Genomic DNA, 23235 nt, shown 5'->3' on the forward strand with positions numbered 1-23235 from the left:
CAGAAGCCTAGGCCAGGCACAGAAGTCTCCTGACAAACGCAGCCTCTAGAGGGCGCCCAAGACCTTGGTGTCTCACTGGTACAGCTGGAGGCCCGGCCCGCGGCCCCGGGGCGAGTGACTCAGCCACTACCTCAAGCGGGGGAGTGGGGGCTCGAGGACAGTGTGGGGTGCGGCGAGCGCAGCTCCCACCCGCCCTGCGCCCCGCGCGGTTGCTAAGCTCTCCAAGGCCTCTGAGAGATGAGATCCCGGGAACCTCATTGGTTACCATAGTAACTCTGCGCCCCAGCCTCTCCGGCTTGGCCACGGAGGAAGGCGCAGCCAATAAGAAGCTGTGGGCGGTTTTGGGGGGGGACCCCCCTATGGTGTAGGCGGGGGTCAGGAGGTGCGGGGAAGAGGCGGAGCGTGGGCCACGGAGGCGCGGTGCTTGCAAACGGTGCTTGTGCCTCCGCCCCGCTATGCAGGGACATTTCCGGTGAGCACCCAAGAGCTGGTGCACGGTCCCCTCCCTCCTAGAAGAGGCGTCGCCAACATGAATCGAGCCCTCCTTCGTGTGGCGTGTAGGATTTTTTTTTTTGAGGGGGGTCTCAAGCCGCCGGCTCTCGAATGGCGTATTGGAGGAAAAAAAAAACTTTAGGATGCCTCAAAATTGCTTAGATGGGGGATGGGGGAGTTGAGAGGCACGTCCCAAGGGGGCTCTGTCCAGCTATTTCCAGCGGAGGGTTCTAGGGTCCTTCTGGTAGACCTGCAATTTCGGGGAGGGCTCTTTGGTAGAACCTCTACCCTGTTTCACGTAGTAGCCTCCTCAGAAGTCCAAGAAGTTGGGACTCCGGCAGGGGGCGGACAGCCTGTGTAAGCATGCGCGCCCTCGAGTGTCACTGCTTGGATAGTGTTTGAGTGTGGACGGTTTATGATGTGCCTACTGATAACATGTGTCTGAGTGAGAGTTGGAATATTTTTTTGTTTTGTTTTGTTTTGTTTCGAGACAGGGTTTCTCTGTGTAGCCCTGGCTGTCCTGGAACTCACTCTGTAGACCAGGCTGGCCTCGAACTCAGAAATCCGCCTGCCTCTGCCTCTCAAGTGCTGGATTAAAGGCGTGCGCCACCACCGCCCGGCGAGAGTTGGAATTTTTCTCCCCACTGAGTCCAAGTGAATAATGGTGCCCAGAAATGCCTAAAAAAAGCCACCTCCGTCAGGCTCCGAACGTATCTACCTTCATCTCACTTAGGATTTCTAAAATCGCCCTCTCACAGCATACTGTCAGTAGTGTTCCACCCCAACCTCCTTTTAAAGATGGGGGGTCTCACGTAGTAGAGGCTGACCTTGAACTCCTGGTCCTCTTAGCTTCCAACTCCCGGGTACTAGTATAAGAGTGCGCCACCACCCTTGGCTTAAGAGTTCCCCATTTGAAGACAGAAACTTTTCTCAGAATTGGTGCGATATTACATATAAATATGTACTCGGGAGCACTCAGCACAAAACCCCAAGGTTTATGGGACTCCCAGGTCCGATATCTGGGTCTCCAGGTGGGCACATCTGGAAGCGCGCGAACCTGCAAGATCTCCAGCTCAGCTCCGCATCTGCAAGCCTCCAGCCCAGGTGTGCGCCAGAGGTCGCAGCCCAGCCGTACACAGTCCCCGCGCGGCCGCGAGGTGGCGCCATGGCCGCGGCAGCGTCGGCCGGTTCGGGCCGCTCCAGATAAGAGTGTGCGGAAAGCGCAGAGGGGCTGAGACGCGACCAAGACGCGGGGAGGACGGACCGGCAAGACAGACCGACCGGGGGCCCGGCGGGCGGAGGGCAGCGCACTGCAGCCACGTCCCCCCCTGGATCCGCCGGCAGCCGGGCCCGGGGCTTCCGACATGCCCCCCAGGTGGGTCCTCGAGTTGGCGACAGGGAAGGGCAAGGGACCCGGGACAGTCTGGTCCTCGCGCGCCGGCCGCCTCGGGAGCATCCTCGGGCGTGGGCGCCCGAGTCACGGCTGGCGTTTGGGGCTCTAAGTATCTTCCCTGGAGGACTCGGGACGGCTGGGCCGCTGCTCGGCGCTGGGTTCACGGCGGGGTCAGCGGCCCGGGGCCGGCTCTGCCCGCACATGGGCTGGGGAGGAGAGGGGAAGGCAAGGGGAGCCGGCGGGCGGGGCTGGCAGGGGCGCTGTCCTGGCACAGCTCGGCGCCTGGCAGCGGGGCGGGTGGGGCGCAGGCTAGGAGCTGCCACCGCCTCAGGGAGGGAAACCGGGCTGGGCGGCCGCCGCAGGTAACGGGCCGGCGAGGCCCTGCGGGCCAGGCGGGGAACAGGGGCCGGCGTGCTTGCCGGAGGGCAGGGCGGCTTTAGATTTGGTGTGGGTCCCCGCGGCCACCAGGCTGCTAAAATTGGGGGCCTAGAGGAGAAAGTAGGGGCCGGGGAGAGGGGCTGGGGCCGGCGCGCTCCTCCCGCCCTGTCTGAAGTTGGGAAAGTTTCCCCTAAGTTTGGAGCGGCAGAGTTTCGGGGGAGACGGGGCGGAGGGGAGCTGGGGAAGAGATGTGGAGCCGAGGCCCGAGCTGGGTCCAGAACGCGGGTGGGGCGCAGGCCAGGGTCAGGGCCGCAGCCGGCTGTGCGCCGTGCCCGCCCGGGGCGCTGCCCCCTCCCTCCCCTGGGAGCTGCGTGGCTCCCCCCTCCCCCCCACCTGCTTCCTGCCTCAGCCTCCTGCCCCGATATAACGCCCTCCCCGCGCCGGGGCCCGGCCTTCGCGCTCTGCCCGCCACCGCAGCCACTGTCTCCGCTCCCCGGGCCGGGGCGGCCGGCCCTAAGGAAGGCCTGACAGCCCCCGGCCAGGGCGGCGCCTCGATGGGCATCGTGCTCCGGTCCTCCTTATCACTTCCCCTAACCGGGGCGACTTCTCTCGAGGCGGGAGGTGCTTCTAACTCGGCTCCTTTTCTCCCCACTTGGGCAAACTTCTCGGCCCTTGAATGACTTTTCCTGAAGCGGACATTTTACTTAAATCGGGTAATTGTCTCCGAAAGGGTCATTTCGCCCTAACAGATTTCTACCTGGAAGTTCCCAGGACCCAGCTCGAGTGCCCTGGAGCATCTGGGGCTGGGACTAATAGGCTAACCTGGCCTCCTCTCCATCCACAGCCTTTCTCCTCCTGCTCCTTCTGTCTGGGGCCGGCGGGCCTAGGCTTCCACTCCCGGAGGCCGCTGATCCTCCTCGGCTACTGTTCAGGCCTTGGTGCTCCATGCCCCTGCTCAGCTGAGGGGAAGGGGAAGCGGAGGGGAACCGACTGGGTTGGGTACAAGAGTCCTGGGCACTGCACTGCGTAGCTCTTATCCAGCTGGTGTGTGTCTCCCGCAGGAGAGTGTGCTGGGCAGACGATGCTGGACACGATGGAGGCGCCTGGCCATTCGAGGCAGCTACTGCTGCAGCTCAACAATCAGCGCACCAAGGGCTTCTTGTGCGATGTGATCATCGTGGTGCAGAACGCCCTCTTCCGCGCGCACAAGAACGTGCTGGCGGCCAGCAGCGCCTACCTCAAGTCTCTGGTGGTGCATGACAACCTGCTAAACCTGGACCATGACATGGTGAGCCCGGCCGTGTTCCGCCTGGTGCTGGACTTCATCTACACCGGCCGCCTGACGGACAGTGTTGAGGCCGCAGCAGCAGCAGCGGTGGCCCCGGGCGCCGAGCCGAGCCTGGGCGCTGTGCTGGCTGCTGCCAGCTACCTGCAGATCCCTGACCTCGTGGCTCTGTGCAAGAAGCGCCTTAAACGCCACGGCAAGTACTGCCACCTGCGGGGAGGAGGCAGCGGCGGCGGCGGCTACGCGCCCTACGGGCGGCCCGGCCGGGGCTTGAGGGCTGCCACACCCGTCATCCAGGCTTGCTACTCGTCCCCGGCCGGGCCACCGCCGCCGCCTGCCGCCGAGCCACCGTCGGGCCCCGAGGCAGCCGTCAACACCCACTGTGCCGAGCTATATGCTTCGGGCCCGGGCCCAACAGCTTCACTCTGCGCCCCGGAGCGTCGCTGCTCCCCGCTTTGCGGCCTGGATCTGTCCAAGAAGAGCCCGCCAGGTTCCTCGGTCCCCGAGCGACCGCTGAGTGAGCGCGAACTGCCTCCACGGCCGGACAGCCCTCCCGGTGCCGGGCCCGCAGTCTACAAGGAGCCACCGCTCGCCCTGCCGCCGCTGCCGCCTTTGCCCTTCCAAAAGCTGGAGGAGGGCGTATCGACTCCAGACCCGTTTCGAGGAAGCGGTGGCAGTCCGGGATCCGAGCCCCCCGGTCGCCCCGACGGCTCCAGCCTCCTCTACCGCTGGATGAAGCACGAGCCAGGCCTGGGTAGTTATGGCGATGAACTGGTCCGGGATCGAGGCTCCCCGGGTGAGCGCCTCGAGGAGCGGGGTGGAGATCCTGCCGCCTCACCCGGGGGCCCCCCGCTCGGGCTGGTACCCCCGCCACGCTATCCCGGGAGCCTGGATGGCCCAGGCACAGGAGCCGACGGCGACGACTATAAGAGCAGCAGCGAGGAGACTGGTAGCAGCGAGGACCCCAGCCCACCCGGCGGCCACCTGGAGGGCTACCCATGCCCGCACTTGGCTTACGGTGAGCCTGAGAGCTTTGGTGACAACCTGTACGTGTGCATCCCATGTGGCAAAGGCTTCCCCAGCTCGGAACAGCTGAATGCACACGTGGAGGCTCACGTGGAGGAAGAGGAGGCGTTGTATGGCAGGGCAGAGGCTGCTGAGGTGGCTGCTGGGGCCGCTGGCCTCGGGCCCCCCTTTGGTGGCGGTGGGGATAAGGTCGCTGGGGCGCCGGGTGGCCTAGGAGAGCTGCTGCGGCCGTACCGCTGCGCGTCCTGCGACAAGAGCTACAAGGACCCGGCCACGCTGAGGCAGCACGAGAAGACACACTGGCTGACAAGGCCCTATCCGTGTACCATCTGCGGAAAGAAGTTCACCCAACGCGGAACCATGACACGCCACATGCGCAGCCACTTGGGCTTGAAGCCCTTTGCGTGTGACGCTTGCGGCATGCGCTTCACCCGCCAGTACCGCCTCACGGAGCACATGCGCATCCACTCTGGAGAGAAGCCCTATGAATGCCAGGTGTGCGGTGGCAAGTTTGCTCAACAGCGCAACCTCATCAGTCATATGAAGATGCACGCTGTGGGTGGTGCGGCCGGCGCGGCCGGGGCGCTGGCTGGCCTGGGGGGACTACCTGGCGTCCCTGGCCCCGACGGCAAGAGCAAGCTCGACTTCCCCGAGGGTGTCTTTGCTGTAGCCCGCCTCACAGCTGAACAGCTGAGCCTGAAGCAGCAGGACAAGGCAGCTGCTGCCGAGCTGCTGGCGCAGACCACGCACTTCCTGCACGACCCCAAGGTGGCGCTCGAGAGCCTCTACCCGCTGGCCAAATTCACTGCTGAGCTAGGACTCAGCCCGGATAAGGCGGCAGAGGTGCTGAGCCAGGGCGCGCACCTGGCCGCAGGACCGGACAGCCGGACCATCGACCGTTTCTCTCCCACCTAGAGCGCCCCTCCTAGGTGCGCCCGGCGCTGCCTGACAGCCCGGGGACAACTGGTAGCAGCGGCAGCGCCGCAGTGGTGGCCCCACCTTTCTACGCCTCACCTGGCCTGTTTTGTGCCTTAGCCCGGGGGAGTCAGTGGGGGAAAACCCCGGGACGGGGGTGGGATAGGGGAAGGGAGATTTATATTTTTGATATCAGCTTTGACCAAAGGAGAACCCTGCCTCTCCCTGTGGTTCGTTGGCCCCCTCCCCCGGCTCCGTGCTGCTCTTGGGGGGAAGGGTGCCATTATTCGGACGCTCCCAGCCCTACCTCCGGCCCTTGCGACCACACCCATTCTCACTGTGAATCTCCCTGCTGGGGTCGGAGCATTGGGCACAGTTGGGGAGAGGGGAGGGGACTGAGCCAGCCGGAGGGCCTCCCCGTCCCCCACTCCTGCCCAGCCCGGGACTGATAATGTGAAGTTCCTCATTTTGCACAAGTGGCACTAGCCCCAGGGCCAACCCTTCCCTCCCTCACCACCAGGGTGGGCAGCTCTGGCGCCAGGGATGACAGCTCTGGCCCATCTGTCTCCACTTCCGAGGTGTCCTCCTCCTCTTCCTGGCCCCCCCTCCCCACGGACCATATTTATTGCATGCGCCCCAGGTGGCCCCTATCCTGAGCCCAACTTTAGCTGGGCTGGAGAGGAGTCTCCTTCCTTGGTTCCCGTCCCGTCCCTTTGTATATTCTGTACTCTGTACACAGGCTCTTCCAGAGCCGCTTCCATTTTCTATACTCAACCAAACAGCAATAAAGCAGTAACCAAGGTCCCTAATTCTGTGGCTCTCTTCTGCCCCTGCACCAGGGTGAGTGGGAGGCCCTAACACAGGTGTACAGGCCCAAACCGGCCTCCCCGTCCCAATTCCAAAAAATAGACCAGCAGGAGGTCAACTATTTCATAACTAAAAATTTATTAAGGAAACAAAACCAGGGTTCCAAATGGGACAAAAAGAAGAAAGGTGTTCTTCCCGTTTCCCTCCCACCCCAGCCAATGGTCTTCACAGCCAGTGGATCTCAAAGGAAGCAGCCTGGGCCTTACAATCAAGAGAGCCTGTCTTCTGAGCTCTGAGCCCTGGGCACTGTCCTGGCTGGGCCCTCCTGCACCGCCCTCTCCTGAGCCTGAAAAGGGCAGAGCACCGGTGGTGAAGCACTGCTCCTCCTAAGGTGGGTTGTGTGATTCTACCGAGATTCACCCTGCTTCGACTGAGACTGTTCTCTCAATCCTCCTTTACCACTGTGCTAGACTGAAGGAATTCTTTCCTGGTAGGTAGCCTCCAAGTGAGGTCCTGAACAAAGAGGCAGAACAACAAAAACAAACAAACAAACAAAAAAACCGAAAAGAACCAAAACCCTCAAAGGCTCGCATGTCCCCTCTTCTGGGTAGAGAAGAATAGTGACAAAGCCAGAAACAGGCTCACCACCCTGGGCACCTCTACCTTTGGGTTCGGCTCTACCAGCTTGGAGGTTTCTCAGAGGTGTGAGGGGTTGGGAAGGAAGGACAGCTGGGAGAGCTTTACTTGGTTCCTGTCACAGGTGGGAGAGGTAAGATTCAGAATGAGAAGCCCCACAAGGAACTGAGGTGAGGAAGTTTAGGGGCTTTGGGGTGATGAAAGGGGCCAACTAGAAAAGGAAGACAGGCAAAGAAGGAACAGGAAGAGTCTGAGGAAATTTCCCCAAGAGGGTACTACAGTGAAAGGAAGGCCAAGGATGGGAGCGTGTGCTGGTGGAAGGCCACTCAGGAAGCATGGGCCCAAGACCAGATGTCCCTTCCCTCTAGGCCCATGACTGCCCAAAAGGAAAACAAGGGCAAAGTGCAAGATGTGGACAGGAAGAGAGACATGTGCACGTGTGCACATGTGCTGTGTGTTTGTGCGTGCGTGCGTGTGTTGAAGGGCTAGGGCTGCTGTTGCTGTTACAGACAGAACTCAGTGTGGGTCCATAGGGCATCTAGGCCTCAGGGAGATGGAGATACCTAGGCACTCTTCCCTGACAGCCAAAGCCTCTCAGACATTCAGGACAGAGACTGTGCAGACTGAGGGGTCTATTTGTTCCCTTGCATCTGATGGAAACTCTAGAACCTCTGCCCCTTGCCACTACAGAGTCCTCAGGGTGAGGAGGCCTCCCTCCAGCCCTGGAACCAGACAGGAGGGAGAAAGGGTGGGAGCTTGGTGGCCTATTTGGCTTGTCCACCTGTTGTCATTGTAGCCAGTCACCTCCCTGCTAAATCTTGGCAGCCCAGGAGGGTCCCAGCAGCTTCCGCCTGACCCTTGGGAGGGGCTCTGTGAGGAGCGGCTCCCCCACAGCACGGCCACGGCGTGAGGTTGGAAGAGGATGGTTTATTGTCTGGGTGGATTGGTAGCTCAGGCACGTGGACATCTTCCGTGTTATACTGGGCGTCTGGTGGCCTCTCAGGAATGGTTCCATGGGGGTGGGCCCCAGTGTGGCCCCCTCAGCCCACCTGGGCCCACGTAAGGAAGGCTGGGATGTCCCTCACAGGCACATTTCTTGTCAGTGCCTTTACTCGAAGGTTCCGATCATCCGTCAGCAACACCACTTCCCGTAGCAGGCGGATTGGCTCCTCTGTTGGCACAGAAATCAAATGGGCTCTACTGAGGATAGAAGAGTCTTGGGGAGAATGTGGTCCTGGAGGGGCAAGTTCTTTCCAGACTCAGAGTACCACTCCCCTGATGCTTAGAGGGTCCACCTAGGTAGGAGCAGTTCTGGGGCTATGAACTCCTCACACGGGACTCTTGTGCCTACTGCCTGAGAGTATTCAACCTGTTGGCATCCACAGACCTGTCTTCCAAGGACTCAGAACTAATAGGAAGCAGACTCCCAACTACACCCCTGGATGCTTTATGTATCCAAAGGTTAAAAAAAAAAAGGTGACTAGAAAGTAAGAACAGAGCTTACAAATGTGGGGAAAGGGGTTAGCTATGGGGTGTTCTCAGGAGAGGCTAAAGGGGCCTAGTGGCTATGGCCAAAGGATCTATTTAAAAAGTGATCTGTGAACACCTATCAGTCCACAGGGTAAAGAGTAGCAGAGAGGATTGTTCTCCTAGCTGTCTCATGCTCCATGTAGCTCTCTGCCGTCCTGATTTCCTTGCGCACTTTTGTAAATACACTCATGCACATATGCTAGATTCCTCCTGGAATACTGAGATCATACTTTCTTTACTCATATTTTATATACTTAAAAACATTTTTCTGTACCAGTACAGATAGCCTTCATCTTTTTAGATAATTTTTACAGCAAACTTTTCCTGTCTCTGACTAACGTACAGGAGAGAACTTAAAATGGGGCCCAACAATCACTCAAGTGACACTCCAGGCCCAGGGCATGCCTGCTTGGGTGGCAGGTCTACCCCTCAGCCTTGCCCTGGCATTTCCTAGTGGAGGTCTGGCAGAAAGCAAAGGCACAGGAAATGTCCTGTGGTGTTTGGGGACTGCTAGGGTTGGCGGGCTGGGGGATTGCAGACATCCATGTCTGACCTGAGTACTGCTGGGCTTGCCAGCTCCAGGCAGGGAGGCTAAGAATTGGCTTTCAGCCTAGGGAGGAATTTGGGGATGAAGAGGGAGAGGCTCAGGGGCTGACGGTAGTGAGGAAAGGGAGAAGAGGATGGACAGGGCTGTGTATAGAGGGTGAAGAACATGGCTCATGATTAAGGGAGGTCTAAGACCCTTCTGTTGCCTGGGCCTGGAATGTGAGTGTGTGGTGGGGTAGTGCTGTGGGGTGCTACATGGGGCTCCCAGCTGTTGTTTGGGTCTGTCTGCAACTCCACCATTCCTGCCCTGGGCCTCAGACCAGAAGAGTCCTAGGCTTTAGGTCAGCCAACAAAGGGCCGGCATTGCTGGCAGGGGTCTGCAGGGGTTTCTGTGGATACTTTGAGACATTTTTAACAATAAACATCCTCTGTTTTGACATTGGTAACTTCACTTTGTTAGAAACCAGAGACTGTCATCTTGTCAGGCCCCATCCGCCATAATCCACATGATTTTAAAATTCAACATCGTTTACACATAAACATTTGGTGACGGTTACTCTGTGAATCTGACAAGTTAATCTGCTAAGAATTCACACTGACAAATGGGGTTTGATTACACCAGCCGTTGCTGATGTAATTTTGATAGGGGCGGTCCCCATGATGGCAGTGGGGTTCTGTTTGGGAGCAATTCTGGGGGTGGCGGGACAAGTTCAAATGCATCTGGGCTAAGAACAAACTTCGGTGGCTGAGAATTATCGGAACCACACTTCTCTACAGGACCTCTGCAACCTGACTTCCCTATTAGAAGCTGCTCTAGTGAAGGGCACAAGCTCCTCTGTTTGGCTCAGCCAGGATTCTAATTTGTCAGTTGAACATTTTAGGTCTGGCTGTCAGGGAGAGTACATGTGGTGGACTCCTGACTAGCTCCTGGTATAGAAAGAAATAAAAGCACAAGTGAGGGCTGTACTAAGCAATGGAAGAAACATGGAGAAGACAGCTCCTGGGTGAGCCAGCAAGCCAAGACTGAGGGCATGGATGTAGGAGGCTAGAGAATCACACAGACAAAGAAAATCATGAGGCTACATAGGTTAATAGAGACCCACTGATATTACTAGCTCAGCACATGACTCAGATCTAGGGGAGGGTAGGATTCCTCTCCACAAAATGAAATGTCACAGTCTTGGGAATTGGTAGCAAAGTCTCTACATGTCATTGGCCCTGTGGGGCTCTACAGGACATTCAGGGCTGAGGTGGTCAGACACTTGAGAGTTTTAGGGTGACCCAGAAGTGGGATTCTGCTCACCAAAACATTTTAAAACTCAGCTACAAGCTCAGTCTTTAAACTTTCTCCTGCCTCCAGCTCCAGTTAGCCTGTATAATGCTACAGCTCACTGCAATACAGATCAGGAAGAAAGGCTTGTTCTTGGCTGGGGAGAATCTCTACTGCAGGCCTGATGCGGGTTAATGTTTAAGAAATACCCTGAAATGGGTAGGGAGGTGAATGTGGCCAAAGGAAAACAAAGCGTGCCCACTAGAGGTTCTCTACTCCTCAGGGCTGCAGAGGGCTGGACACAGGAGACCATGGCCTGAACAGGCTATACTGAATCATAAAGACATTCTTGCTGTCAGAAGGAACTCACCCAAGAAAGGAAATAGATGCAGACTGAGTGAGAAAGCTTATGGCCTAGAGCAGGGCTTCCTGGGCTAGAGAGGCTCATCCCTAGTTGGCTCTAGATCACCTAACATTCTTTAGGGACAGGGAAGCTATGAGAGGAGGTCTAGCCTCTGGGAAGGTGAACAAGATGGTCTTAGGCTTGTATAGGCCTGTATGAACTTCTCAGGCCAAAGTCAGCAGAGACTCTTCTTAGGGACTGTGGATGGGTCAGAGAAAGTAGGGCAGAGGGATGGACAGCTCAAGGAGAGGCCAAGCTGTACCTTTGCTGGTGGGCATGTAATCCTTAGCCTTGTCTTTGCAGTAGTGCAGGCAGCAGGAGAGGATCAGGTCATCGTTGTTACCCTGGAGGAAGACAGTGTGAAAAGCACCACTGGGCAGGAGGGGGCGCCATGCAGAGGCAGAGGTACTTCCAGGGCTATGTCCTGTTTAGACAGGCTCTGGCTCTGCTTGGCTGAGTCTAACTGTCTTCAGTGATTCAGAGAGCAAGGAATGCTCCCCTTCTGGGCCTTGATGGTGGCTACCCCTCAGCTGCCCAAGTTCAAAGGGTTTCTTTTACTCCTACCTTTTGGGAACAACTTTCCTCCCTGCTCAACCCCCCTACCCCCCACCCCCTCCACCAAAGACAGGGTTTCTCTCTGTGTAGCCCTGGCTGTCCTGGAACTGGCTCTGTAGACCAGGAGCTCACAGAGATCCACCTGCTCTGCCTTCCATGAGTTCTGAGATTAAAGGTATGCACCACCACTGCCCAGCTCAGGAGCATTCCCAACAGTGGACTTCTTTCTGGGGGATCTCACCAGCTGTCCAGTAATGTCCTCACTTCTGAAGGCGATAGATTCAAGTTCATTGCCACGGCTGGTCAAGGCCCGTAGGCAGGAGTCCCGACTCTCAAATCTCCGTTCGAGGAACTCAATGGATTTTCGGGCCTTTTCTTGCACCACACGGGCATAGCCCCCAGCCCGGTGGTCTGTCTCCTGCCCTTTGGCGAGGCCATCCAGCTCATTGATCACTGATGGGACAGAGTTTATAATCAGCAGTTATGCCTGTCTGCATCCTCTGCTCTCTGTCCACTTCCTTTCTCAGCCAGGCCCCTTCACAGACAACAGAGGCCATCTTTCCACAGTTTTTCCAATGAATCTGGTAGGACAGGCACTTGTGGGTAAGAAAGAACCTAAGACTGACTGTTGGTGAGCCCTAGCTCCTGTCTGTCCTCTGAGCTCCATTTTCCTCCCAGGGAGAACTTACAGGATTTTCTGAGGCAGGCATTCCTTAGTTATAGTATAGTATAGATCAAATGAAAAGGGAACCTTTGGGACATAGGAACAAAAGGTGAGTGAGTGCCCTTCCTTAGCTACTTGGGTCTGAGCCATAGCAGTCTAAAAGGAGGCAGGGTTCTACTGCCCGGTCTGGCAGAGTACAGAGAAGCCACAAGGAAGGACAGCCATACTGAGTTGTAAGGGCCCTGGTATTTCATAAAACCATAACCTTGGCACACACATTACTTCCTTGAATCTATGTGTGTGTGTGTGTGTGTGTGTGTGTGTGTGCATGCGCCTGTCTGCTTGTCTATGTGTCTGGGACATGGCTTCATTTTCTGGTGAAGATTCTTTCCAAAATTCCAGCCAAAAGCCTGAGGTCAAGTGGGAAATATGCACTCCTTGGGGGCTTAGGGAGAGTTTGGGGTCTGAGGCCTCTCCTTAGTACAATGATTCATGGCTTGGGGAGTCGGCATGAGCATTCTGTTCCATGGTGAGCCTGGCACTCATTGTCTGGATATTCAGAAACATTTTCTGGAAAGGGCCCATATGGGAACACACACACACACACACACACACACACACACACACTATGCACACAAACAGACATGTGCATGCACACAGACAGACAGACACACCCACACTTTCAGCACTATGAAGCTGAAAGGTCCAGATAATGTGTAGCAGTGGTGTATGGTGTATGGTACAGCAAACAGAACATCAAACAGGAAAAACTGGTATTCTATCCCCAAATCTGCTTTCCTGCTTCCAAACTAAACAGGCTTCAAAGGGGACGCTTGTTTGTGCTTCTGCACCAGGCAGGACTTCTCAATGCTGGGGTCAGACCTAAAGAGCACAGAGCAGGTTAAAGAGCACAAGATGCAAGCAGGGAAGGCTGTCCTCTTAACCATTTGTTGCTCTGGCCATATAGCAGGAGTCCGCCAAGGAAAGCATGAGTGAACAGGAGCTCTGCTTACATCCTTGAACACAGGGATCTGCCCAGCTGACACAGGGTCAGTGTCTAGCCTGTGTGGCTGCAGTACAGTGGTCAACTGCTAGTATCCTTAGGTTCACTGACTATGTTCTGAAATGTATCCTCTGGTATTTGTCCCTTTCCTACCAAATTTAAATTTCTCTCCCAAACTTAAGCTCTTTAGGGCCAAGGGCCACAGATATGACTTTTCACTGTAATTATCAGGGACAAAGAGACTAAGCACACACTAGGAGCACAGGCTAGCCTAGGAAGGGATAAGAGGAATGTTCTCATCCTGGGGAGGCAACCTTGAGACACCAGTAGGCTTTCTCAGTTTTACCAAGTACAGACCATCTAACAAAAGTGGCCAATCTACTTTCTTTTTCCTAACTAAAAGCCTCCTAGGAAGAAGGTGCAGTGATCTAGCCTGTAAGTCAGTCCATTCAGAGGGGCAATGGAAAGTTCAGGGCACTGTGTGGTTCTGGTGCTCAGCCTTATGACAGAAGCTGCTCTTCTTTTGAAGTGGAGCAAACCTCCCCTTAGGTCTAAGGGCCTGGGTTTAAGAGGTTCTGTCCAGGCCACATGGGGAGGGGGAAGGAAGACAGGGAGGGAGGAGGACTGCTTCAGTGCCAACATTCTCAGGTGGTGCTAACGTGTTTCCCACAACCCCCCAGGGTTCTACAGGCTCTGCAGGGGCGGATGTTTCCTGCCCTTTGTTTCCACCCCCATCTGGCACTAAGACACTTGGGACTGGGAGGGAAGGCCCAATGGAACATCTTGGCATAGATGTCAGAGGTGGCCTGTCAGGCAGACTGCCAGTCTGGTGCCTTTTTTCAGACAACAGTGTTCTCGAACTTACTTCAAACAGCTGCTGGAAGAGGGACATTAAAGATTCTAGTCTTTGCAATCATCTTACACACCTCGTTCCCCGCATAGGATAGCCATCAGCTGTAGTAGCTCCATTAGCTATACTTGACAGGTACCCAGAGACTAAAGCGCAACCTGAGGCTGACCTACCATTAAGCTTAAGAGCTAGGGGTACTCAGTCATCTCCCATGAGTACTCAGCTAGAGAAAGCTTGCTGGACCCCGAGATGCTAACCAGTACCAATGGCCCAAGTGGTAGGAATTGAAAGGCATGAGCCAAAGGTCTTGCTCTAAAGGGTTCCTGTCAGTCTGGCCTTAGAGAGACACTGACCAGAAGAATGTTACCTCAAACCAACAGAATGATCATGAAAGCTACAAGACAATCAGACCAAAGGCATCTAACCACTTCAAAATCCTCCCAGCCTCCCTGCCAGACCACCCAGCAGCACTGCCGTTATCTGCCAGGGCTGAGTGTTTACCAATAACGGGAACCAGCTTTGCTGTTTTACTGCAAGCTTTATAAGGAAAAAACAAGGGCTGGGCTCATGCAGCCGCTGGTTGCTGGGACACAGGAGTCCATTTGCTCAAGCAGTTTAAGCCATGGATCAGCCATAATAATTTGAACTACTCTGATTATTAAACAGTTTTTCTTGCCCCACACAGTCTCTGCAAATCCTGTCTTACACACACATAGCCAGGTCAGCCTGCCTGGCTCCGGGCATGTGTAGAGGGGGCTGCTGTGCACGTGCAGGGCTGCTCTGTCCTCCCGCCCAGCTCACCGATGAGGGGCACCACCAGGATGTACTTCCTGCTCTCCAGCAGCCGAGCCAGACTGGCCAGGTGGTCAATGAAGCCGTTGGTATCTGGTACGAGGAACAAGGGTCTGATCTCCAGCTCCATCTGCCTCATCTGACTCTGGTCTTCCAAAACAGCCTACAGGGACACAGAATATGAGGGAGCAAGAGAGTAAGCAGGAGGGTGAGCCAGGGGCCTGACTCAACAGTGTGTAAGCATCCTGCCCCCACACATCTCTTCCCCCTCCAGAGGCACAGCCGCCCTTTCAGGCCTGAGGGACAGACCTTCAGGCTGAGCTAAGCAGTACAATCAAAATCAACACAGACCAAATGGCCCAGGCCTGAAGTCTCACTAAACTTTAGTTGTCACTGAGAAAGGACACTGATGATATTAAAAACAAGTTTCTGAGAGAATCATAAGACTTAAGACCAAGAAGTTAAGAAGGGAGCAAGTAACTAAGGTAGGAAAGGAGTCACATATTACACAGGCATCTATACAGACTGCACACACAGGGCAGTTCTCAGTTCAAACACGAACACTCAGATCAGAATCCTTCCTTCCTTCCTTCCTTCCTTCCTTCCTTCCTTCCTTCCTTCCTTCCTTCCTTCCTTCCCTCCTTCCCTCCCTCCCTCCTTCCTTCTTACCTTCCTTCCTTCTTCTCCTTCTCCCCTCCTTCCCTCCTTCCCTTCTCTTCCCTCCCTGTCCCTTTTTAAAATGAGACAGGGTCTCATGCAGCTGGCCTAAACTCATACTTATATTATGCAATTGTGGGTATCAAATCCAGGGCTTCAGGATGTTCGCACTCTACCCGCAACCCCGAATCTGTGAGTCTAACTCACTTCACTGTGCATTTCAACCATCCACCTACTTCAAGCCTTAATGAATGAAATTAAACATAAAATCTGATTTTTTTTTTTTTTTGGTTTTCTGAGACAGGGTTTCTCTGTGTAGCCCTGGCTGTCCTGGAACTCGCTCTGTAGACCAGGCTGGCCTTGAACTCAGAAATCCGCCTGCCTCTGCCTCCCAATGCTGGGATTAAAGGCTTGCGGCACTACTGCCTGGCAAAATCTGAATTTTAAAACAATATACACGTGGTCCTGTGTGGTAGCACACAACTTTAATTCCAACACTCAGAAAGAGGAAGCACTCATCTCTGTGAGTTCTAGACCAGCCAGAACTACATAGTGAGATTCTGTGTTTAAAAAAAAAAAAAAAAGAATTGACAAGATTTGACTCCTACAAATATACATGTGCACACACACAATGTAAAACATTTTTAAAAACTGGGTATTAGCAGGATGCTACTTATCATTTCCTGCAGCAGAAGTCCATAAAGAAGAAGCTACGACCCAGCCCATAGAGAAAAACAATCAAATCATAACTATACCACCTGTCCTTGCTTTGCACAGTGTTTCCTAAATGTAGGTCTTTTTAAAACACAGGAGAGACTTCAGGGTCTCTCTCTATAGTTCTGGCTGTCCTGGAATTCGATATGTACACAAGGCTGGCCTTGAACTCATAGATTGGCTTGCCTCTACCTTCTGCTGAGATTAAAGGCACACCACCCCCAGCATTTTTGCTCTACTTTTAACTCTTTACCACAATAACCCTGAACAAATAACACCATCACTGTCTTTATCTTCCCTTTAAATTGGCACCAGGGCTTTCTGTCTTAGGCTCTTCAAGGACGTCCTTTAGGACAGTAGAGAAAATTGTGCTGTATCCCGGTACACACTGAGATGACATTATGAAAATTCAAAGCGCTCTACCTCATGCTATTCAACCGTCACTCCCATCACCACCAGCAGGTCCGTGTACTAGCCACTGTCAGCCCCAGAAGCCCACCCACAAGTCAGGGACGATCTGTGCTCCAGGCTTTTCCATTTCTGTGGAACTCTGTGAACATCTACAACACCCAGTGTCTTCTAGTCTAACAGTCTTACATGGGTGGCAATGAACCTGATGGGACGGGCTTAGGGTATAGCTATCTCTACAGAGTATATTTATTATTGTGCTATTTCTTCTGGGGATCATAGCCAGAAAGCAAACTGACTGGCTGAATTTATCTGCTCTGGCAGACTCTATGTAGGGAGTTAGTCAGGACCAATGGGAATCCAGAAAAGCAGGTGGGTCAGTCTCAGTCCCCTCACTCCCTCTTATGGTCTTCTGAAACATAGCAACCACAAGGACACAGACCCAGAAACAGCACAGAGGAAGTGTATGTGCGTGCCAACTGAGATGGGGCCCACGGTGCTGGGCCTGGCCACCAACAGTTAGCAAGAAGGCTGCTTAGGCTTCACTAGGGTGACAGTAAAACTGAAAGGGCATGACTTCAAAGGATGGGGGTGGCTTCTCGGTGACCTACCAGAGACCTTTCCCTATGAGTAAGTTGTTGCTGCCACTGCCACCACAGTTGGTGAAGACACAGGCCATGGGACAGTGGCAGCATGAGAAATGTGGCTGAGAGGCCCGGTCTGCTGACACACTCCAACTGATCTCACCTCACAAGGGGAAAGTTGTCAGCCACCTTCCCAGGGTTTTTGGGTCACTGTCGCTTCCCAGAGAACTGCCAAAAGGATAGTAACACACAGTCTACTAATCTTGGTGTGGAGAAGGTCCTGCTCAGGTTCAGCAAATAACTCTGCTGCCCTTTATGCCAAGAAGCAGCTACCCTCCCCCCGACCCCATCCCCAACCAGGCTTCTGTCCCATACAACTCTACCAGAATGCTGTTCCCAAAGCCCCTGGTTCCAAATCTCTGTTTTTGTAGGAGAAAAGACATAACAAGTTCTGCCACCTGGATGGTGAATGATAGGAGACAGGAGCCCTAGTCTTAATTAAGGAAGCATCAACTCTCTTCCTCCCACATCTGTTTTCCTACTTAGAGAAATGACATGCAGTCCTGGTTAGACTTCCATTAAGAAAGCTGATGACTACTGGGCAGTGGTGGCACACGCCTTTAATCCCAGCACTTGGGAGGCAGAGGCAGGTGGATTTCTGAGTTTGAGGCCAGCCTGGTCTACAGAGTGAGTTCCAGGACAGCCAGGGCTACACAGAGAAACCCTGTCTCAAAAAACCAAAAAAAAAAAAAAAAAGGCTGACGACTGTGGTTTTTTGCCTTGGCTGAACAATGGGTTCTTAACACCAGGTTCATTCCACCTGTATGCTAGTGGTAAACCGGACAGCTAAGGCAGGCTGGGGGACAGCCTGGTGTTTGAAGACAAGATAGATGTCAAACCTAGAGTAAGGTTTGGGGAAGCTTTATTTCCTTGGGTACCTGGAGCTATGGTCTGTGGCCAGAAAGGTGAACTGGCTATAGCCTCTCAAAGAGGTAGCAGATGGTTCCCTGGGAATGGGACAGGGCCAAGCTGCGTGTGGTGGTCAGAGCTGGGCTGCCCTCATCCGGTCTCAGGGACGCCTGCAGACAACTTCCCCTAACCTGGCTCTGCCCAGTGAGTCACCACACAACTGCTTCCTGTTCCCCACATGCCCTCATGGAGTCTCAGGAGATTAGACAAAGTTGCTGTCTCTTTTTTTTGGGTGCCAGTGGGTTTAGCAGGTAAGAGGATTAATTAATACCTGGGTCACAAGATTAGTTCAGTACCAATAAAAAGAATGGCAGATCAAGAAGAGCTTAGGAGTCAGGCTTATGTGATGGGTGTCTGTGTTTCCAGCCTTTTCTGAGTGGCGCTGTGTGTGTTTAGCATTTGCCCTCCCAACTTTTCCAGATTTTACCCGTCAGATTCCTGGCAGCTGTGCACGGCGCCTGTGCCGGCCGTCACGTCCCATTCTGATCTCTGGGTCGCACGGTGAGAGAAGGACACAGGATGCGCAGGGAGTGAAAAAGTGATGTTGATGGGGAGAGTGCCAAGTCCCCACTCACAGCCATGGGACGCTCAGGGAGCAGGGGAAGCATGCTGCTGTGGAGTTCAGAGGCCGGTAGTGAGATTTATTTTTGTTTGTACGAGTAAAAAGCTGCAGAAGCCTCTGGTGGGAGTGAGGGGGGTGAAACTGGAATGCTAAGATTCAGACAGATCATCCCTGGCCTGGAGTCAAATGTACTGACCCGGAAGGAGAGTTCCACAGGAGCCCTTTGACTGTAGCTCAGCCTGGGCCACACCAGTTCTTAGACAGTGCCCTGGGAAGGTGTTGGCACTTCAAGGGCAGTGTGGTGGTACACAGGAGGACCAGGAGCTCATGGTCAGCCTTGGCAAGATCTTGTTTTAGAAACAAAACAAAACCCAAAATCAAAACCACCACCACCAACAACAACAACACCACCACCAACAAAAAAAACAAAAACCAAGCAAACACATAAGCAAGCACATAAATGACTCAAAAATAAATCAGAAGAGTGGATACTCCAAATCAGACCTGTGTCAATGAGGACTGTGTTGGCATGAAGTGTGCAAGAGAAAAATAACTTCAGTTTAGAGAAAAGTGCTAAATGTCCAATTACCTCTGAGCAACAGGAGCTTTCTGGAACAAACTGACCGACAACTGGGAAAGAGACATGGTATCCAATAGCTGAAGCAGCTGATTGGTTGTGTCTCTAGAAAGGTTCTTTTACAAGTTAAAGTGAGACGATTTTACAATGCTAACCCAATGAAAACAGAGACACAATTGGCTGACACAGAAGGTGCACAGCTGATCATGTAACATGGTCGCCACACCAAGTAGAGGGTTTAAGTCTTTCTTCTGAAGATTCATGCACAGTGTAGCTGCTTCCTTTCTTTCAAAGGGTGATGGAATCACATAGGCTCTGTATTCAGAGTAATATCATTACCACAAACGAGAGGTTTTATAACATGGCAAACTTCCACATTTACCTTGCATGTCACAGAGTACCTAACTTTGTTCCTGACACAACTTAGTAATGACAATGACAATTTCTACTCTCTCCTGTATAACTCTCTTTTACATTCTGTGCATCTGAGTGGGCATCAAAGACACCAGCAAACTGGAAATAGGAAAGGGGGTACAGGAATATTTACTTCTTTTTAAGAACTTATTTTTTTATTATTTGTAATCATGTGTGTGTATGCATGTATGTGTTAATGTGTGCAGGTACCAACGGGGGCCACAGGTGTTGGAGTGGCTGACAGTTGTGAGCCTATAGTTGCTGTGAACTCAGATACTCTGGAAGTACAGTTATATGCTCTTAACTGCTGAGCCATCTTTCCAGTCCCAGGAGTATTAATTTTTATTGTGAGACTAACAGCAGCTGGGTACAGATATATGCATGTAATCCCAACTTACCTGGGAGACTAAGTCAAGAGGATCACCTGAACCCATCCATAAGTTCAAGGCCAGCCAGGACAGCAGATTGAGACTTTCTCTTTTTTGGTGCACATGATATATATGTATGTATGTTTAGGGATATATGTGCCCATGCATTCATATACAAAGGCTACAGCAAGACATCCAGGTATCTTTCTCCATGGTTTTCCACTTTGTCTAGAGACAGGGTCTCTCTAAAGTGGAAACTTGGTGTTTCAGGAAGGCTGGCCAGGCAGCAGACTCCCAGGGTCCACCTGATCTGTTCTTCCCCTCACATTAGGGTTACAGGTATTATGTAGATGTGTCCTGCTTTTTATTTTTTTAAAAATTTATTTATTTTATGTATATGATCACACTGTAGCTATCTTTGGACACACCAGAAGAGGGAATCAGATCTCTTTACAGATGGCTATGAGCCACCATGTGGTTGTTGGGAATTGAGCTCAGGACCTCTAGAAGAGCAGTCAGTGCTCTTAACCACTGAGCCATCTCTCCAGCCCAGTGTTTTGCTTTTTATGTGGATGCTGGGGATTCTAACTCACTATGCTTGAGGAGTAAGTGCTTTACCCAGTGAGGGAGCTCCCTAGGCCCATCCTTGTCTTTTAAGAGAAAAATGATACTTCTGATTTTCATTAGTTGTTAATTTTTTTTTTGGGGGGGGGGGCAAACCGGCCTTTTTTTTTTCATTAGTTGTTAATTTTTTTTTTTTTTTTTGGATACAGGGCTTTTTGTGTGTGTGTGTAGCCTTTGATGTCCTGGAACTCTCTCTATAGACCAGGCTAGCCTAGAATTCAAGAAATTCACCTACTTCTGCCTTCCAAATGCTGGGATTAAAGGCCTGAAGTCACCACCACCACATAGCTCGAGCAGTACTTTTTTTTTTTTAATATTTATTTATTTTACATATATGAAAGTTCTACCTGCAGGCCAGAAGAGGGCATCAGAACTCATTATAGATGGTTGTAAGCTACCATGTGGTTGCTGCAAATTGAACTCAGGACCTCTGGAAGAACAGATGGTACTCTTAACTGCTGCATCTCTCCAGCCCCTTAAGCAGGACTCTTAAAATTGCTGAACAATCTTTATTCCTTTTTTGACAGGGCTTCACTCTATTGCACAGGTATGCCTCATGCATATGATCTGTCGCCTCAGCTTCCTGAGTAGTGGGAATTACAAGCACACAATTGTGCCTGACAGTACTATCTATTTTTCAAAATTACCTGGATTGTAAATGAAAGAAAAGGGAGAAGACAAAAAGTAAGAGTGGCAAGATGGCGCATGGGGGCTGCTGAAAGCTTCTCCTGAGAATGTCTTAAGAGCCCCTTTTCTGAGCCGGGCAGTGGTGGCGCACGCCTTTAATCCCAGCACTTGGGAGGCAGAGGCAGGCAGATTTCTGAGTTCGAGGCCAGCCTGGTCTACAGAGCGAGTTCCAGGACAGCCAGGGCTACACAGAGAAACTCCGTCTCGAAAAACCAAAAAACCAACCAACCAACCAACCAAACAAACAAACAAACAAAAAAGAGCCCCTTTTCTGGATGTCCAAAAGCATCACAGGGATGAACAGATGCTTAAGCCAGGTGTGGTACATGCTCATAATCCCATACTTGGGATGGGAAAAAATATATATGAGGACTGTCTTGAGCTTGAGGCTAGCTGTCTCTAAAAAACAAAACCACAAGAAAACAAAAAGATAAAGAAGCATATTTACTTTAAAAAAAATTAAGATGACTTTTGCTTGCACCCTCTCCAATGACCAGATTGCTGCAAGATGTAGTGGCCTGTTGAATCCCAGCACTCAACAGGCAGAGACAGGCTAATCTTTGTAAATCCAAGGTCAGCCTGGTCTATACAGCAAGTTCTAGCCTACCCAAGGCTACAGAGTAAGACTCTGTCTCAAAACAAACAAACAAACAAACAAACAAACAAACCAAACAAACAAACATAGGGTCCCTCTGTTGCTTAGGCTGTTTGTGAAATCCTGAACTCAAGTTATCTTCCCAGTTGAGCTGGGGGTCACAGGCACATTGGGACTTTTTTTTTTTTTTTTGAGACAGGGTTTCTCTGTGTTGCCCTGGCTGTCCTGGAACTCACTCGGTAGACCAGGCTGGCCTCAAACTCAGAAATCCACCTGCCTCTGCCTCCCAAGTGCTGGGATTAAAGGCGTGCGCCACTACCGCCCGGCACATCAGGACTTAATATAGGGCTCCTAGGGCCTAACTATTACAGGAGCTCAATGAACTCAACCACACAGTCTCATCCACTAAATAATACTTTAAAGAAAACTCAGATGAGTTAAAAAATTTTAATGAAAATTTGCATAAATTGTTTACCTGCATGTATGGGCTGTGTACCATGTGCTTGTACAGTGCCCATGGTGGGTATTGCAGGGTGTCAAATCCTCTGGAATTGGAGTTACAAACAATTATGAGATGCCATGTGGGTGCTGGGAATAAAACTCAGGTTCTCTAAAAGAGTAGCCAGGTGATTCAGCCCAAAGGCTTGACCATTCTGGGATACAGGGGTAAGACAGAACTCTGGATGCTGTAGGAGCCAATGAGGCAGCAGTGGCTAGAGTCATTTGGAGCTCTAGCACCATGGTATGCTGAGAGGCTGGGACATGCTTGGACGGTACCCAGCTCTGCAGACTGATGTGCTTTCCATCAAAGGTGAACGTGCCCCTAGACTGGTAGTGTTCTGGCCCTCACAATGTCTCCGACAGCTAGGAGCCAGGGTTGAGTGTCTGCCTTCCGCTAGCTTCCTTCCATACAGGTGTGTGTGCGTGTGGGGTGTTCTGTGTATACCCCATTGTTCCACAATGCGCCCCCCCCTCCCCAACTCTGTCCCAGGCTGGGTGGCAGTGTGAATGGACTGTGGCTATATTTAGAGTGAAACTCCTGGGGCTCCCACAAAGGAGTGACTACATCTTCAGGAGGGTGGGTGGGTGGGAAGGGGACAGTGGAGTGAAGCTATTTTCAGAACACATGTCATTGCTGGCTACAGAGCAAGACTGTGGCCATAATGCAGAGGGAAACAATAGCTGTGGCCAGAGGAAGAGCCTGTTATGTTTCAGGTGGGATGTTTGCAACTGCTCAGGAAACCTGACCCCGCCCAACAGCAGCACAAATCACAGGAGAGCCTCATGGAATCAGGAGAGGAGGCAGGAGATTCACAGGGCCAGGACAGTATGAGGTGCCAACAGGCCATGCCTCCTGAGTGCCTAGAGGAGGCTTTTTAGTGACTCTTTGGCCCTTAGGTGCTTGGTTAGAAATGAAATCATCTGACCAACTTCCCAGACAAATTATGTATCTTGCTAAGGACTCTGGACCTCTCCCAAGAATGGCAATACAAATAAAAACACAGGTAGAAAGCAGTGAGGTAGACAGGAT

At 52.6% G+C, this 23235-nt stretch overlaps 2 protein-coding genes across 6 annotated transcripts in view; one reads left to right on the forward strand and one right to left on the reverse strand.

Moving 5' to 3' along the window:
* Positions 1-1737: 1737 nt before the first annotated feature.
* Hic1 (HIC ZBTB transcriptional repressor 1) lies at positions 1738-6298 on the forward strand. Of its 2 annotated transcripts, none has more exons than XM_028759337.1 (2): positions 1738-1867; positions 3325-6298. In XM_028759337.1, the coding sequence occupies exon 2, from the start codon at positions 3345-3347 to the stop codon at positions 5487-5489; it is 2145 nt and encodes a 714-aa protein (XP_028615170.1). In that variant the 5' UTR covers positions 1738-1867; positions 3325-3344; the 3' UTR covers positions 5490-6298. The 2 variants fall into 2 exon arrangements, with proteins under 2 accessions (XP_028615170.1, XP_028615169.1); XM_028759336.1 differs by lacking the exon at positions 1738-1867 and adding an exon at positions 2717-2976.
* A 1544-nt stretch (positions 6299-7842) lies between these two features.
* Smg6 (SMG6 nonsense mediated mRNA decay factor) overlaps positions 7843-23235 on the reverse strand; it is a 229827-nt gene continuing 214434 nt past the window's right edge. For all 4 annotated transcript variants that reach the window (XM_028759168.1, XM_028759169.1, XM_028759170.1 and 1 more), the window contains 4 exons: positions 14555-14708; positions 11478-11689; positions 10944-11025; positions 7843-8103 (listed from right to left, as the gene is read on the reverse strand). In XM_028759168.1, the coding sequence (XP_028615001.1) occupies positions 7973-8103; positions 10944-11025; positions 11478-11689; positions 14555-14708 (579 nt within the window). In that variant the 3' untranslated portion in view covers positions 7843-7972. The remainder of the gene's footprint in view (positions 8104-10943; positions 11026-11477; positions 11690-14554; positions 14709-23235) is intronic.

This window comes from Grammomys surdaster, unplaced genomic scaffold (assembly GCF_004785775.1).
Source record: "Grammomys surdaster isolate TR1022 unplaced genomic scaffold, NIH_TR_1.0 126278, whole genome shotgun sequence".
Classification (NCBI taxonomy): Eukaryota; Metazoa; Chordata; class Mammalia; order Rodentia; family Muridae; genus Grammomys; species Grammomys surdaster.

Bases quoted from the DNA above. Each gene is read 5' to 3' on its own strand.
- Hic1 (XM_028759336.1), top strand. From the start codon at position 2,940: ATGACTTTTCCTGAAGCGGACATTTTACTTAAATCGG. The intron at 2,977-3,324 runs GTAATTGTCTCC...TGTCTCCCGCAG, and splicing joins GGACATTTTACTTAAATCGG to GAGAGTGTGCTGGGCAGACG.